This window comes from Catharus ustulatus, chromosome 5 (assembly GCF_009819885.2).
Source record: "Catharus ustulatus isolate bCatUst1 chromosome 5, bCatUst1.pri.v2, whole genome shotgun sequence".
NCBI lineage: Eukaryota > Metazoa > Chordata > Aves > Passeriformes > Turdidae > Catharus > Catharus ustulatus.
In genome coordinates, this window is record NC_046225.1 from 45,989,650 (window position 1) to 46,004,671 (window position 15,022).

General features: G+C 39.9%; 1 protein-coding gene across 2 annotated transcripts in view; it reads right to left on the bottom strand.

Moving 5' to 3' along the window:
- TUSC3 (tumor suppressor candidate 3) overlaps nucleotides 1-14,313 on the bottom strand; it is a 137,196-nt gene extending 122,883 nt beyond the window's left edge. Inside the window, exon 1 of one of the 2 annotated variants that reach the window (XM_033060671.1) lies at nucleotides 14,167-14,313. In XM_033060671.1, the coding sequence (XP_032916562.1) occupies nucleotides 14,167-14,292 (126 nt within the window). In that variant the 5' untranslated portion in view covers nucleotides 14,293-14,313. Of the gene's footprint in view, nucleotides 1-7,545; nucleotides 7,582-14,166 lie in introns of those variants that run through there. The other variant, XM_033060668.1, reaches the window with a different exon arrangement.
- Between the last annotated feature and the right edge of the window lie 709 nt (nucleotides 14,314-15,022).

The following is a 15,022-nucleotide window of genomic DNA, read 5'->3' on the forward strand; positions in this document are numbered from 1 at the left end:
TGTCAGAGTTTCCTAGCAAATTCCATTTCTCAGGAGGCAAAACCACACACATAAACATGATAGAAAGACTAAGTTTAGCATTTTATCTCGTGCCTAGTACCTCAGCGTTTTCAAACAACAAAACCTTTTACCTCTGTCAGCCATCCACACGAGATTTTGACATACCTGCCCATACTTTAAGAAACAGAAGTACCACAGTTTCCTGAGCAAGAATTCCTTTAATCAGAATACCACCTCCCCAGTAAGCTCATTAAAAGAGAAAGGACATAGCATGCTGCTAAGTTAATGAATGGATTCAGTGGTTCAACAGGAGGTAGACAATCTCCAATGGCAGATAAAGCACTTAATCCTTTTAATATAAAATAATTACTTCGGACTTTTAGATGTGTTTCTGAGTAGTTTGAGGAAAAAACTATTCAAAGATACCAGTACATAATTTTTATCTAAATAAAAAAAAATGTGATTAGTAAGACTAAAGCAGAAGTTCATTGTGGAATATTAAATCATGACAGTACAAGCAGTCTGGAAGCTTTAATGCAAAACCTAATGGTTTAAATATGTTAAGAAAGTGCTATTTAAACACCAATACTCAGCATTATTTTCTACGCTGAAAATTAAAAATTCAGGTACCTTATAGTGAATAACTCAAACAACTCACATTGAGGAAACTGGAGGTGGAATTAATGTTTATGTTAGAAAAATTAAAATATGATGTGCTTACCAAAAGTACACTTCACACTCATAGTATCATGAAGTCTAAATTTTTACCTTCTGAAATAGGCTTCCAAAATCCACAAGAAATCAAATTTCTAAATCTATGCATTTTTCATTCTTAGAAAAAGCGACTACAGTTCTAATAATGGAAACCAGCTAAAAGCGTCTCTCTAGGCTATTTAAAGGATATTTTTAAAATTTTTTGTAGAGTCAAGATTCAATGTAAAGACTTGAGGAAAAACATGTTTCCTCCAGAACATTTTTACTATCAAAACAGCTCATTAGATCCAGGAAAAGTTCCATTTTCACTTGGGAGAAGTACAAACATTAAATTACTTTTGAAAACAAAGTGGCTGTATCAGCTAATGAACTCGTAATTTTCTCCCTCACAGACAAGCAAGCATGAGTTCTGCATGACAGCACAATTCAATCATTGCTCAAAAAAACTGGTGATGCTGTAACTGAACAGCTTCAGCTAGATTTTTCAATCACTCAAGATATATGCCAACAGACGAATACACTAACACAACTGTAACTATCACTTTAACATGGCAGGACATAAACAATGCAACGAAAGGTTAAAGTTCTATTTTCTATGATTCTACATGTCATCTGAATGTGCAATATATACTTAAATTTACAACCCAACATTACTCACTTGAGGCTCTTGTAAACTGAACACACCTAAGGCATCACCCTATCTATCCTGACTTTATGAAGGGGATTGTCGTTAGGATACTGCTAGGAACCAAGAAAGCAGCCTTGTTCTCAAGCTGCTCAAGGACAAGAAATGATAACGATGATTAAGCACCTGCTGGATGCGTGAGAGACATGATGTTTTTATGGAAGCATGTTTTGCAAGAGGTGGTGCCTTCCGCACACCAATCAGGTTGTTTGTGGGCTTGCTCCATGAACTACTGCATAAAAAGTGTAGTGCTTCTTTAAATAAAGGGCTTTTTACTTCTCCATTACACGAAGCAACTTATTGTTGCATTCCTCATATCACTCGCATAGCCCCACAATGCAATGGGGGATTAGGAGGGAAATACTCAGTTCTTACGCAGGTGGGACCATCTTCATCAGTACTGATACTGATGGTCCTACAGGTGGCTAAAGCTCCAATACTAACATAACAGAATTCTAGACTGCGGTGACTTTAGGCTTCATTGCTTTCTGGTGTAGTTCACTTACTAATATGTTTTCTACAGTATAAAATATTTTGCACTAAAATTAATCAGCTTTAGTGCCTCTCTTCTCATTTATAATTTCATTAAAATGAAGTGAAATAATGTGGTATTCTAACACCTATAGATGAAATAATTTTAATCTTGTGCTATAGCCTCTTTTGCTTGGTATCTGTAGAAGTAATGAGGTACTTAGATTAATCCACACAGAGAAGTTAATCGAGGAATTTGGATCTACAGCAAACGAATAGAAACCAGAGTGGGTAATTTTGAAGCTGAACAAGCTTCTCCTGTCTGCCATCAGGTACTTACAAAACATACACAGATTTTGTGTGATCTCTCCTTGTTTGGATATTACATTCTTGTAATATCCAAATGGCCTGGAATACTGAAAGAAAAATGCAGATCTGAGAACCTTTATGTTCCCACCATGACCTCTATTACCCTCAAATATTCCAGGGTTGGCTCTCTGAGAGCTGGGCGTAGTGCACTCTATACTTACTTCCTTCAGCCACCTCTGCTGTCACAGAAAGTTACAACTGAGAAGGTGACAGCTGCTTAAACAGAGAAAGCAAGTGTACAGAGATTATCCTGAGAACCCCTCACTACTTTAAAGTAACCTTCATTTCTTTCACTGCCCTCCCAACTGGTTTGGCAGGCAGTACTCATGTCCAGATGGTGGACAAGTAAACCTATTTGAACAGATTGTATTACAATGTTTTACACTGAACAGTTATTGGATTAAATGTATAAATAGCTGTGGGAACCCAGGACTTTCTCTTTGAAATGATCATCATTCAGCTAGAAAATTATCTTCCCTCTTGTCACTCCTTCGTGGCCTGGTGAATTCTGCAACATTCTCCAAATCCCTGTGTCAGTGTAAGAGGACAGTTCAGAGCGCAAACAATGCTCTAGAGGTGGAAAACAACTGACATACTTCAGAGCAGGAACTTTTTGAATTAATACAATAATGAAGATCATCTTAAGAGGATCCAAGCACCCAAAGGAACAGACAGACAAGTGTTCAGGTACTTTATGTGAAGCAGCATAAAATTTCCCAGAAATCAAATCAATATCAACTGCTCCCACTCTATCAGTTTCCCAGACATGCTTTAACCATAATTCTACTGTAGAAAAGGCTGAGATGTCACATTTAATCGAAAATTTAACTCCTATTGTGAATGTTACAAGTTCATAGCATACAATGACTTAAGGAAGCTTAGCTTCTGTGCACAGGATGGGCTAACATACAAGATGTCAAATCAGATGAGGACCGTACTTCTTTATGTACTAAAGTAGAACTTCAGGTAACTCTTACCTTTAAATAAATTGCATTATGTTAGCAACCTCACGAACCAATATGCAGTTACATGAGAGCATTTTAGTTTAAAGTTTTACTCTGAAAACTACATTCTCCATGAAATCTGGTTAAAGCACTTTGATCATTTATAGCACCTAGAGTTACAGGACAAAATCCCACAGATATCAACACCAAGACAAACGTTATTTCATCCAGACCAGGGAAAACCAATTTGTGTACATATACATGTGTGTATATACAGGCACATAGCCTCACATCTCCATTGACTGATTTATTCAGCTTACAGGCAACAAAAAAAATGAAAAAGCTTACTATGCATTTGAAATGGAAAATAAGCAGTAATCCCCCGATAGACTACAGGGAGAAGATAAATTTTTAGATCCCTTGCAAAGTTGCAAAGTAGAGCTTAAAAAGTAACTAGGAAATGTAAAAAAGAATGTAAAAGTAGACAGTAGATCATAAATGTAGTTGGAACCAGTGGATAAACAGATAACGAGGAACCCAAGTGGTTTTGTGGCAGTTATGTATCAAGAAGAAACAATACATGCCCTAAGAGAAGTTCAAGGAAAGGTCACCTAAAATTTTGGAGGCTCTCAGTGCATACAACCAGCTTCAGATGATCCTCTAACACCATAAAATGACTTCCAGTAAGGGGTAGAGACACGTAAATTCATTCTAGGAAAAGTGATGTTTATGTATTAGCTTGGAAATATGTTGTAGTCACTATGTATGGTCATGATGGAATAAATACCCCGTTGTGAAATTTCATTATACACATTCAATAAGAGAAAAAATCTTATGAATGTGGGTAACAGTCTAATAAAGAATGCCTGTTTTCCAATATTTCAAATTGTACTAGAAAGATTATTCTCTGGCTGATTTCAGTATCACCCCAAAACCAAAAAAGCATAAAGGAAATAAAAAACAATTATAATATCTAAGTCTATCCAGCAGATATCTATCTTTATATTTTCTTCTAAACAAATTGCCACTAAATAAGCTAGTGCACTGCTATCAATAAATAAGAGAAGTAAAAAGAACAAAATATTTTAAGTAACAATCTGAACCACTGAAGCAAACAAAGCAACCACAATTACCAAGGAAAGTTTAAGCAGTATTAACCAAAACTACCTCACCTACTTTATAGTCAAAATAATCATATTCCTCGGTACAGCGCAGAAAAAACACTACAATATAACAATTCATGATACTAAACAGACACATGCAGGACAACAAAGTTCTGAGTTAAAGGTCTTTAACTTTAGATTCAGAATGCACCCCAGCCACTGACAAGATCTGAGAAACAAAATGTATGAAAAAGCCTGAATGTGTATGTATGACCAGAAAATAGGAAAATATAAAGAGAGTAATTTCATGAATACAAGCCGCACCATTTTCACCAAAATTTTGGTGGAAACCCGGAAGTGCGGCTAGTACTCCGGGGCAGTTGATTTATTAACAATATTCTAAAAGCTGCCAACATGGAAGTGAGAGCCCGCAGTAGCCCCAAGCCAAGTTGGAGCCCGGTCAGCCCCAGTAGAGGTGGGAAAGCCTGGTAGAGGCAGGGCCAGCGGTGTGGGGGGCGGGTGGCAGAGCCCGGGCCAGCAGCGCGGGGCGGGGGGAAGTGGCAGCGCCCGAGCCAGCAGTGCGGGGAAGCCCGGCAGAACTGGGGCTAGCAGTGCAGGGGAGCCCAGCAGAACCGTGGCTAGCAGCGCAGGGGAGCCCAGCAGAACCGTGGCTAGTAGTGTGGAGGAGCCCGGCTGCGCAGGGGAGCATGGCAGAAGCGGGAAGCCCGGCAGGCGGGGCTGCCTGGTGGCGCGGGGAAGCCCAGCAGAACCGAGGCTAGCAGTGCAGGGGAGCCCAGCAGAACCGGGGTCAGCAGCATGGGGGAGCCCAGCAGAACCGGGGCCAGCAGCGGCGCAGGGGCCTGCAGTGCCGGCCAGGGCAAGCAAACGCGGCGGCGGCAGTGCAGGTGGCGGCGGGTGCGAGCAAGCCTGGCAGCGGCAGCACCACCCGGTCGGCCCAGAGAGGCCCCGCCGAGCCGTGGCGCCGAGCTGGGCCACCTGGCCCTGTTGGCAACCATGAGCGGGCCGAGCCTGCCTGGCCCCGCCCCGAGCCAGTAAACCCCGCTATGCCGCGATTCTGTTACTAATTGGCAAATTTGTGAAAGTTGCACACGGATCCTCGCTACGAATGAAAGTGCGGCTAATATTCGGGTGTGGTTTTTTTATTGACAAAGACATCAACGTTGTCGATGCACCGGAAGTGCGGCTTATACTCCGTGCGGCTTGTATTCGTGAATTTACTGTAATTACCTGAACAACTGTCAATTATTTTTCATTGAAAACAGGTTTAGTATCAAAAGACTTCACAAAAAAATCAAGTTGACAAAAATGTTTAGTATAAATTATAAAAAAAAGCCCCAGAAATGAATCTTAAACTAAAAATTGGAATTTTACAGTATTACCTAACCTTTTTCTTGACAAGTTTAAAAAATCTACATTTAAATCTACATTGAAAAGATATTTACATGGCTCAGATATGACTACATACACAATGAAATCTCAAAAAGCTAAACAGAAATACCCAAGATTTAGTAGACTATCATAATTGGCCCTTTTATGGAAATTGCGTAAGAAAAGTAGTTGAACAAGCTAATTTTGTAATAGCAGACAACAACAGCGATTTAAAATTATGAAAAAGCCAAAGTAAAAGCAGAGTAGAATATTCTATCCTTCCAGCAGCAGATGCTACAGCCTATAACCTTGAGTAGCTCTGTGAACTCAAAATATCATTCCAGAGGGACTGCATAACTGTAATTACCACTTATGTTATGAACTTGATATACAAAATGTTCTGTGCAACACGGCCAAACTCTGCTAAGCTTAATGACCAGTTCATCTGAAATTCAAAAATTAGTTGCTTTAGATTTAGCAGCAAAAATGAGAAAAATTAATGGAATGGCATAGTTATGCTAAGGACTATAACTGCTTAAGAAAGAGATTATGAACTTGGGGTATTCCAGAATGGTATTATCAGATACAATCATAAGGAATAAAATCCTAACAGCAAATCCTATTATTTTGTCAGATGCAATCCATTCAATGCATGTACGGATTTGTTTATCTACCTTAGAATATGAAGGATTTGTGATAATCACACAAAAAATATGAGAATATGAGTTTCCCTGTCTGAAGTGTAGCTTTCAGGTTCACTGTAAAATATCTTTCCATTTGGTTAATGGCAATCCCTCATTATTGAAGTTGCAAAAAAAAAAAAAAAAAGCATACATATTTCATATGTACAAAAAATGAAGAAGCTATTATTATATATTTTTATAAAACCTCATAGCATTAGATAAAAAGAAAACATTGGGGTTTTGCAATTGCAGCTCTCAGATTTATTAGAGCAAGAGAAAAAAAACTAAACCTAATACCAAGCAAAGGTCCTTTAGTTTTGATCATTATCTTAGCCAATAAAATGTGACCTTGAAACTGCTTTTAAAAATTAATAAATCTGAAGACCCAAACCAATATCCAAAAAACATGGTGATTTCCCCTTCCAATTCTACTGACTGATTTTACCAGAGCATGTAGAACTCAAGCAGATACAATCTGTATTTTCCATGTGGTTGCACAGGATGTGCTGCATAAATGGTGATAAGAACAAAACAGAACAGGGGAAAAGATCAATTATATCACTGATCTGTCTTATGACAGCAAGGATGCCAAACAGAGACATTTGGGACAGAAAAGTTTCAGGAATCCAATCACAAAATGCTATCAGGCTCCTATAAGCATGCACTTAACTTACTGTATGCAGTCACTGAAGGTTTTTTATACAGATTGGTTAAAGCCAGAACTGCTAGTCAATTTTGCCAAGTTTTCGCAAAACATTAGTTAATTAGAAATAAAGGAGAGAGGATATGGATGTTTTATGGGGTTGTAAAAAAACAGCAGAAAATAAGGAATTTTTTTCCTCTATGCTGTCCCCATTCTTTTTTAGGACAGAGCAGAGAAAAACATTTAAAACTTCATTTAATGAATTTTACATTTTCAGGCATGGCTTAGAACTGTTATTTCACTTCAAATCTAGAACACTTATTTTAAAGCTTTAAGTATTGTTAGAAAAAAAACTTTCCCCTACCTTAACAACAGTTAAAATGTACAATGACACAAACGCATATAAAATCTCCACTTAAAATACATCTTTAAAATGGTTTGAAAGCAGATCTACAGTCAGTCCTGACTTTCCCTCGCAGATTCAATCTTTGCCACTTCTCAATTTTTAATAAAGTTTTAAAAGAGGAGTCTGCAATTGGTATACCTGCCAAACTCTTTCATACATCTTACGTCAAAAGCGAAAACATGCAGTGCTTCACAGTCTGAAAAATCCAAAATTTTCATAATTACAAGACCAAGAAGGCTTTATATTCAAGTTTAATGTCATACAGAATTCTAGTAGACCAAGACAAGAAACTTACGTTTTAATTATCACCATGTTTTTTAAACAGTATCAGAGATTCTGAAAAGAAAGAATTTATTTCTTAAGCTATATGTGAAATTGAATATATGTCAAACACTCCCCATTCATCACAAATCTTTTCCTCTTTTCTTTTTCTCTGTTCACTCTCCCATGTTTCCTAATATATCTTTCAATTAAATACACATACAGAAAATTGATCAGAAGAAAAGAACATTACAGATCATTGAAAACACCACCAAGAGACAGAGTAAGAAACTAAGTACAGTAATTTCACAACTATAAGGCGCACCCTTTAGACTAAAATTTTGATCGAAACCTGGAAGTGTGCCTTATAATCAGGTGCGCCTTATATATGGACAGAGTTCAGGAATTTGCCAACCCAGAAGCGTAAGCCGCGAGTTGAGCCACATGCTGAGCCGAGCCGCGCAGAGCCGTGCGGAGCCATGTGCCACGCCGAACCGAGCTGCACGGAGCTGCGAGTTGCAGGCTGTGCAAAGCTGGGTTCTGTGGTGAGCTGAGTTGAGCCGAGCCGAGCCGAGCCGAGCCGCAAGCCGCACAGAGCTACGCGCCGCACCAAGCCGAGCGGTGCGCCTCAAAGAGCCGCATCAGCCATGAAAGCCATGCCAGCTGGCGCTGGGGGCGGGCGGGAGTGCCGGGGCCTGCGGCACGGGGAGGGTGCCTGGGGCTGTGTTTAAAGGCTACGCCGATCCCTGAAAAATGCTTGCAAATTGAGCACCTGGCAGTAAACCCTGTGATCACACAATTCCGTTACTGATTTGTTACTTTGTTGCATGCAAATACTCGCTGCAAAAAAAAAGGTGCGCCTTATAGTCCAGTGCGCCTTATATATGGAAAAAGTTCGGAAATTTGCCGACACCCGGAAGTGCGTATTATATTCCGGTGCGCCTTATAGTCGTAAAATTACTGTACTATTCTTTCAATTTTGGAGCAATACCAAGGACAGCAGGTTTTGCTGGCTCTAGCTCTGAATGGGTGAGAATTGCTACCTTTATGGTGAACCACTACCAGAAAATAGATGGGAAAGACATTTTAAAGTGGAAGACGCCATTCTGGCAGTAATACGGTAATAATAACTGTGAATAAACATAATAGGCTCACTATGAAAACCTAAAGGAAAACAAAAACACATGGTGCAGAAACAAGGAGATAGTCCCAATCTATCCCAGTTAATTTTAAATAAAACAGAAAAGTGTGTTCAGATTTTGAAGATTCTCTCAGAAAAATTATCATATTTAATACCTTAGGCCCTAAAAAAATAAACAATTACTTCCATTTATTTTTTTAAAAACCATCCAAACAATAATCTGTTCTTTATGGTCATGGTGACAAAAAATAAAAGGCTCAAAAATGTAGTCTTGAACACACAGGAATTTAGGTTAGATCTTTAGGGGGAAAGAAAAAGCCAGAAATTGTAGAGCCACCACCACTAAAGACTTCTGCGGCCATATCACATACGTATTTGTAAGGAATAATAAAAGTATGGCTGAGCTTTGGGATGAACTATCAATTAGACTGTCCTTCCAACTCTATCTCCCACAATTTCTCACAACTGCCATAACTTCTACACTCAGTTGAGGAAATCAGACAAAAAAAGGTAAAGAACTATTATAGATACATGAGCCTTGAAATTCTTTAAAAAGAATCAGGGCAAACTAAGACATCACAGAATCTTGCCTTACAGAAGAGTAAGATTACTACAATATTTTTATATGTCTTCTGCATCTTTTTTAGTAGGCTCAAGCTCAACAAAATACTTCCACCTGAAAAAAGCTTCTATGTTGATCTAAACAGATAATACCTTCCCTGTGTCAGATTTAGCAGTAATGACAAACTACCTACAGAAAAAGTTACTCCCATTGCATATCAGTGGTCTAACTAAGCTTCTGAGCCACCCATCTGAAAACTCAAAAATAAACATTAACCTCTATGACAAATGTTTTTAATATTGCAAACCAAATGTTCTCTTTCTATGTGTTTCAGTCACAAAAAATCTATAATAGAAAGCCAAGCAGCATATTTCAAAGTGAATTACTCTGACTCTTTTAATTTTTTAATAGTTTAACCCACCTCTAATTTGTATAAGATAGATAAAAAGCACTGAAAGGGTTGGGAACAGAAAATGCATGTATGGTAATACAATCATATTATCTCACATGCTGTGGAAAGAGTAAATTATTATTTTCTCTTATTATGCATACAGTTTCCAAGAGAATAGTCCTTCTCCAGTGTCTTGTTGCTACTTCACAATCAAGAACTTCTTTTAACTTTACTTTAAATAAAGGTACTCTTCAGAACCAGAACTAAAATCATAAAAGTAGGCTTTTCAAATTTCCTTAGCTATGGGGGAAAGCTGTGGCATTGTTGTCCATCTCACTTTCAAATTAGACATTCCAATGTTTTCTACTTATCTCCTCATTTGTGAAGGCTGTCATGAATGTCCATCATATGGACAAGGAACAGTAAGATTATAGCAAAGCAATAGGATTGTTTGTATGTTTATAAATTCATGAAGTCATTCTAAAAACAGCTTCCATGAAACTAGATGACTAATACGCTATTAATTCATATCTATTTCCAAATAGTTCTTTAAATTCTTGTAGATTTAATAAAATTTAAAACCAACCTTAGCACTTCTCAGTAGTTTGTCAGAGAAAATAGTTTCTTTAGTTATCATTAAGAATATTTTACTGTATAGGACTATGTATTTTAGCAATTTAAGAACTTGCATATTTTATAAAAACAGCTTTAATGTAGTATTTCACAATCAAAACAGAAATTTATAACAATGTTTTCCAGTTTCCCTGATTATTTCCTCCGCTAGCTTCAAGTCCTTCAGAAACATCTAATATCTTAACTCTGTCCTCTCCCTCCTGCAAAGTCATCTCCACCTCTTCCAGGCTCACACAACTGATTCAGACACCTCCAATCATTCAGACTTTGTATGTACATTGTATGTTAATATTTACAAAATAAATTTTAAAAAAAATCATTGTCTTTACCAAGAATACTTTCCTTCCTTAAGACTTAACTCCAACATCTCAAGTTCTTGAAATTTTGAAGCACTTTTCAAGTAATCAAGGGTTGTTTTTTTTAATTTGATTGGGAAAGCAGTTTCTTCTCTCTAGTCCTTTAATTCTCTTTCTGGACAACCACGTCAAAAAGACACCCACAAAGCACAGAGAAAAGAAGAAACTAAGACGTGAGTTGGTTTTATCCAATGAGATACCTTACTACATTAGCTTTTGTCTTGCACTGCTCACTTCGAAACAACTCTCTGTGTGTTCAACCATTTTTGCAACTTTCAAAAAAAAGCTATATCAATCTTACTAGTCTTTGTGTAGAAAATCTTCGGTTCACTTTACACATTTAACTTCCATCACCTTTACCTGTTACCACTGTCTTTCTGGACAATGGTGTGAACAGCAATTTTCTGATACACTCTTTCAATTCACATAATTTTCCTCACAGTTTTAAAATGTTATTTCCAAATTTTTTACTGTAAGTACAAGTTTCATTTTTCACATATGGATGTTTTTCTCATTATATATATTGGGTAAGCTACTACAACTTTTAACATAAAGATCATAGGGCAAGAAGAGTCAGCCTTTAGCTCTAACATATCTAACACAGACACATACGATATATAAAATCCTGGAAAAAAAATAGTTACACTTTATTTTAAGTTTGCATTTAAAGTGAAGCAAGCACTTAGAATATTGCATTATTTTCTGTGAAGATGAAGTCATAGATATGCTGTGTCTACATAAAACCAAGGGTTTGTCTGTATGAGCAGTCCATTGTGTTATAATCAAAATATTAAATAGGAATGAAAAATGGCAGCAAAAAAAACCCAGAAGGCTGGGATGCATTAGTTAAAATCAGTTAAAAAGAAAAAAACACTGATTAACAAATGCCTGCTTGAAGTGTAATACCAAATAGGTGGACAAACACACAAGCATTTCCTTCCTTTTATGTACCACCTCCACAGCAGGACTGGGAAAAAAGTAGTAGTACATGTCCATTTTAATTTGCCATTATTTACTTGTTAGGAAAAGGATTTCACTTAAAAAAAGACAATTTCAGCTATCTTGGTAGTACAGCTGGCACTCCACATGAAAGTGTCAACAAAAGTTGCAGCGCCAGCACATCACAGCAAGAGAGAATCAAGTGTCAAAGACTAAACACATTTTAAGAAAACCTAATAAGTTAAAGTTTTGAGAAGAAGTTAATTATAGCAGCAGAAGGGCAACACATTTACTGCTTATTCATTCCAGAAAGAGTGGAAAAGACAATGAATGCCTAGAGTGAAGGTGTTTATTTTTCACAATGACACCCATGGGATTTATTTCAATGATCAAATTACATACTTATCTCAGTAAGAGCTCAGTCAGATCATTATTTAGATAGTTAAATAATAATTTTACATATTAACTTTGGCCTTGTAAAATCATAGAATACTGTGAGTTGGAAAGGACATCATGATTTGGAAGGGACATTGAGTCCAACTCCCAACTCCACACAGGGCAATCTGAAAGTCAAACCATATATACAAAAATGTTGTCCATACATCTCCTCAACACCTACAGTTTGGGGCAATGACCACTTCCCTGCGTAGCTTGAGAGTGCCCAAGCACTCTCTCAATTAGAATCTATTTCCTAATATCACATCTGAACTCCCCCTGAAGTAGATTTAAGCCATTCCTTCCACTCTTGTCACCGGACACCGGTGGGAAGATATCCCTGTTGTTTTCCATCTTTGGCCTATAAACCTTAATAACCTACACAGTCCTTTAAAGAAAAACAAAACAAGCAAAAACCAAAAATTTTGACTGTCCTTCTCCTTGTCTGCCCTACTAGTTCAGAGAAAGAATCAGCTACAAAAATTGTTCTTTTCTTCTCCTCCACCACCACAAAACACAAGCCCTCCCCAAAACACTAACAATGTTAAAAAAGCAAAAACAAAAAAAACCCAAACCAAACCAAACCAAAACAACAAAAAGGACAAAACTCTACAGTTTGGTTAAAAGCTAACTCCTGCCATAAACAAAGTTATAGTGAAACTGTAAAGAGACACTACTGGGTAGCCTAGCAGTTGGTATGTAAAAGCCTGGCCGGAAATCTAGGGCAACCTAGGAAGAGAAGTGGAGTCAGATGTAGTAGCATTGAAATCTGTGTGAAAAAAACGTTTTACTGTCTTGGTAAAATTTAAAAGGTTTAATAAAAAGACAATAGGAGATACACATTAAGCAAAGGGTTAAAATGGTTGGGTGCTTGGCAAACTGCTAAGAGTACACGGTTGCTTTGGGAATGCTTTTTAAAATGCTCAACTTGCTGTATATTTACAGTTTTTTATGCATAGTTTAACTAGTTAAACTTTTTTTGAGAACTATTTAGCATGGCTACTTTTTGGGTTTGCTTTTTTAGAGCATGTATGTTTTTTGGTTTGTGGTTTTAATTTTTTTTTAATCATCTTTTAATTTGGGTGGTGGTCACGGCCTTTTGTAGCTGGTCAGTGTTGATAATTGTTCGTGTTAGTTGCAGGGTTTTTATTACATGTTTATGGGATGTTATTTTAATTAAGCGGGTAATTTATTATTTTTAAAAACATACGTTTAACTTTTGCTATTAGAAAAAAATTAGATTTATACAGAAAAGCTATTTTAACATTATACATATAGCATTTATTTCAACAGTTGCAAAAAGCCAAGATCTGAAAAAGGCAAGTATGTACACTGCACATTTTTGTACATTTCCCTATTTAAATACAGAAGTTGGTGAAGATAAGCTGTTGATATGAATCTGATTTAAAACTGCTCCTTCCTCCAGGTCTCTCCTACCCAGAGGACACCTCGAAGAGAGTACCACTACCTACACCTGCACTCACACACACACCTGCTGCCATCGCTTTGATGCTAGTTATTAACTCTGGGCATTTCGTTCCGTTGGCCCCACAAACACGGGGTTTAACTGCGATCTCCCGCGGGTGGCTCGCCCCGTTGGTGCGCCAGGCCCCCTTGGCCCGGCGCAGACGGCAGCCCAGCCCAGCCCAGCCCAGCCCGGCTCAGCCTGGCGCAGGAGGGCGGCCCGTGCCGCTCTCTGCTCGGAACCGCGCATTGCGAGGCCCACGGCAGCGCACGGCCCGGGCCTGGGCAGGGACAGCGCGCTGGGACCGCCATCCCGGCGCTGCGCCCCTGCGCTCCCGCTGCCCTGGAGACGCCGCCGCCGCCGGCCATCACCTCCCGAGCAGGGCAGCGGCTGCCCGGCGCCTCCCGCCCCACCGGCGCCCCGCTCGGGGCTGGGGAGGGAGAGGGGCTGGCGGAGGGCGGGGGAGGCCGGGCGGGGGGCGCTGGGCGGACGGGGACACGGGGACTCCGGAGAGGGAGGCAGCGCGACAGGGCACCCCCGGCCGGGCGCGATGGCGAAAGAAGCGAACGTCTCTACCTCCTTCTTTTTCTGTCCTCCCCCGAGCTGTCCGCAGAGGAGGAGCAGGAGCAGGAGCAGCAGGGGGAGGCAGCCCCCGGCCGGCAGGTGCGGCAGCCGCCGCGCTGCCCCGACACCCAGCGCCATGTTCCGCCCCCGGCGGCGGCACCTGCCGCACCGCCACGCTGAGCCGGCCCGCGCCCGGCCAATCGCAGCGCCCCGCGGCGCGGCGCCGCCTGGGAAATGTAGTTCTGCGGGTGCTGCGGGGAGGGTCGCGCTCGGCTCTGCACGCGTGCCGCGGGCGGAGATGGCGCTTGGCTCGGCTCGGTTCGGCTCGGCTCGGCTCGGCTCGGCTCGGCTCGGCTCGGCTCGGCCCGGCCCGGCTCGGTTCGGCTCGACTCGGCTCGGCCCGGCCCGGCCCGGCGGGTTCTGCCCGCCCGGGCTCATAGCTTCATTGCTGCTCCCAGCTCCTGGCTGCCTGCAGCGCACAATGCACTCCTGAATCGGGACTGTGAAACGAGACAAAACAAGACACCAAAACACCCCACCAAAAACCGACCCAGACTATAAAGGTTTCTTTCCTGCACGTTTATGCGCACTGATCTCATTATGCACATACAAAGCCATCTTTGCAGAAAATATTAATGCAATATGCTGATACAATTATTTCGTATGTAGTTCCCAGAACATTAACTGTGCAGCTCTAAATTGATAGTCTGATTCGTTATACAGTCCTCAAATCGGTGATTGTGTATTTCTTGAAAGTGCACACTGCAGTGTGCAGGATAGGTGATGTTAAATTAATGAGCACATACTTCTCTTTTTTTTTTTTCCCTAGAATTCCAAGTACCCTCTTTATGCTTCATCAGTTACTTAC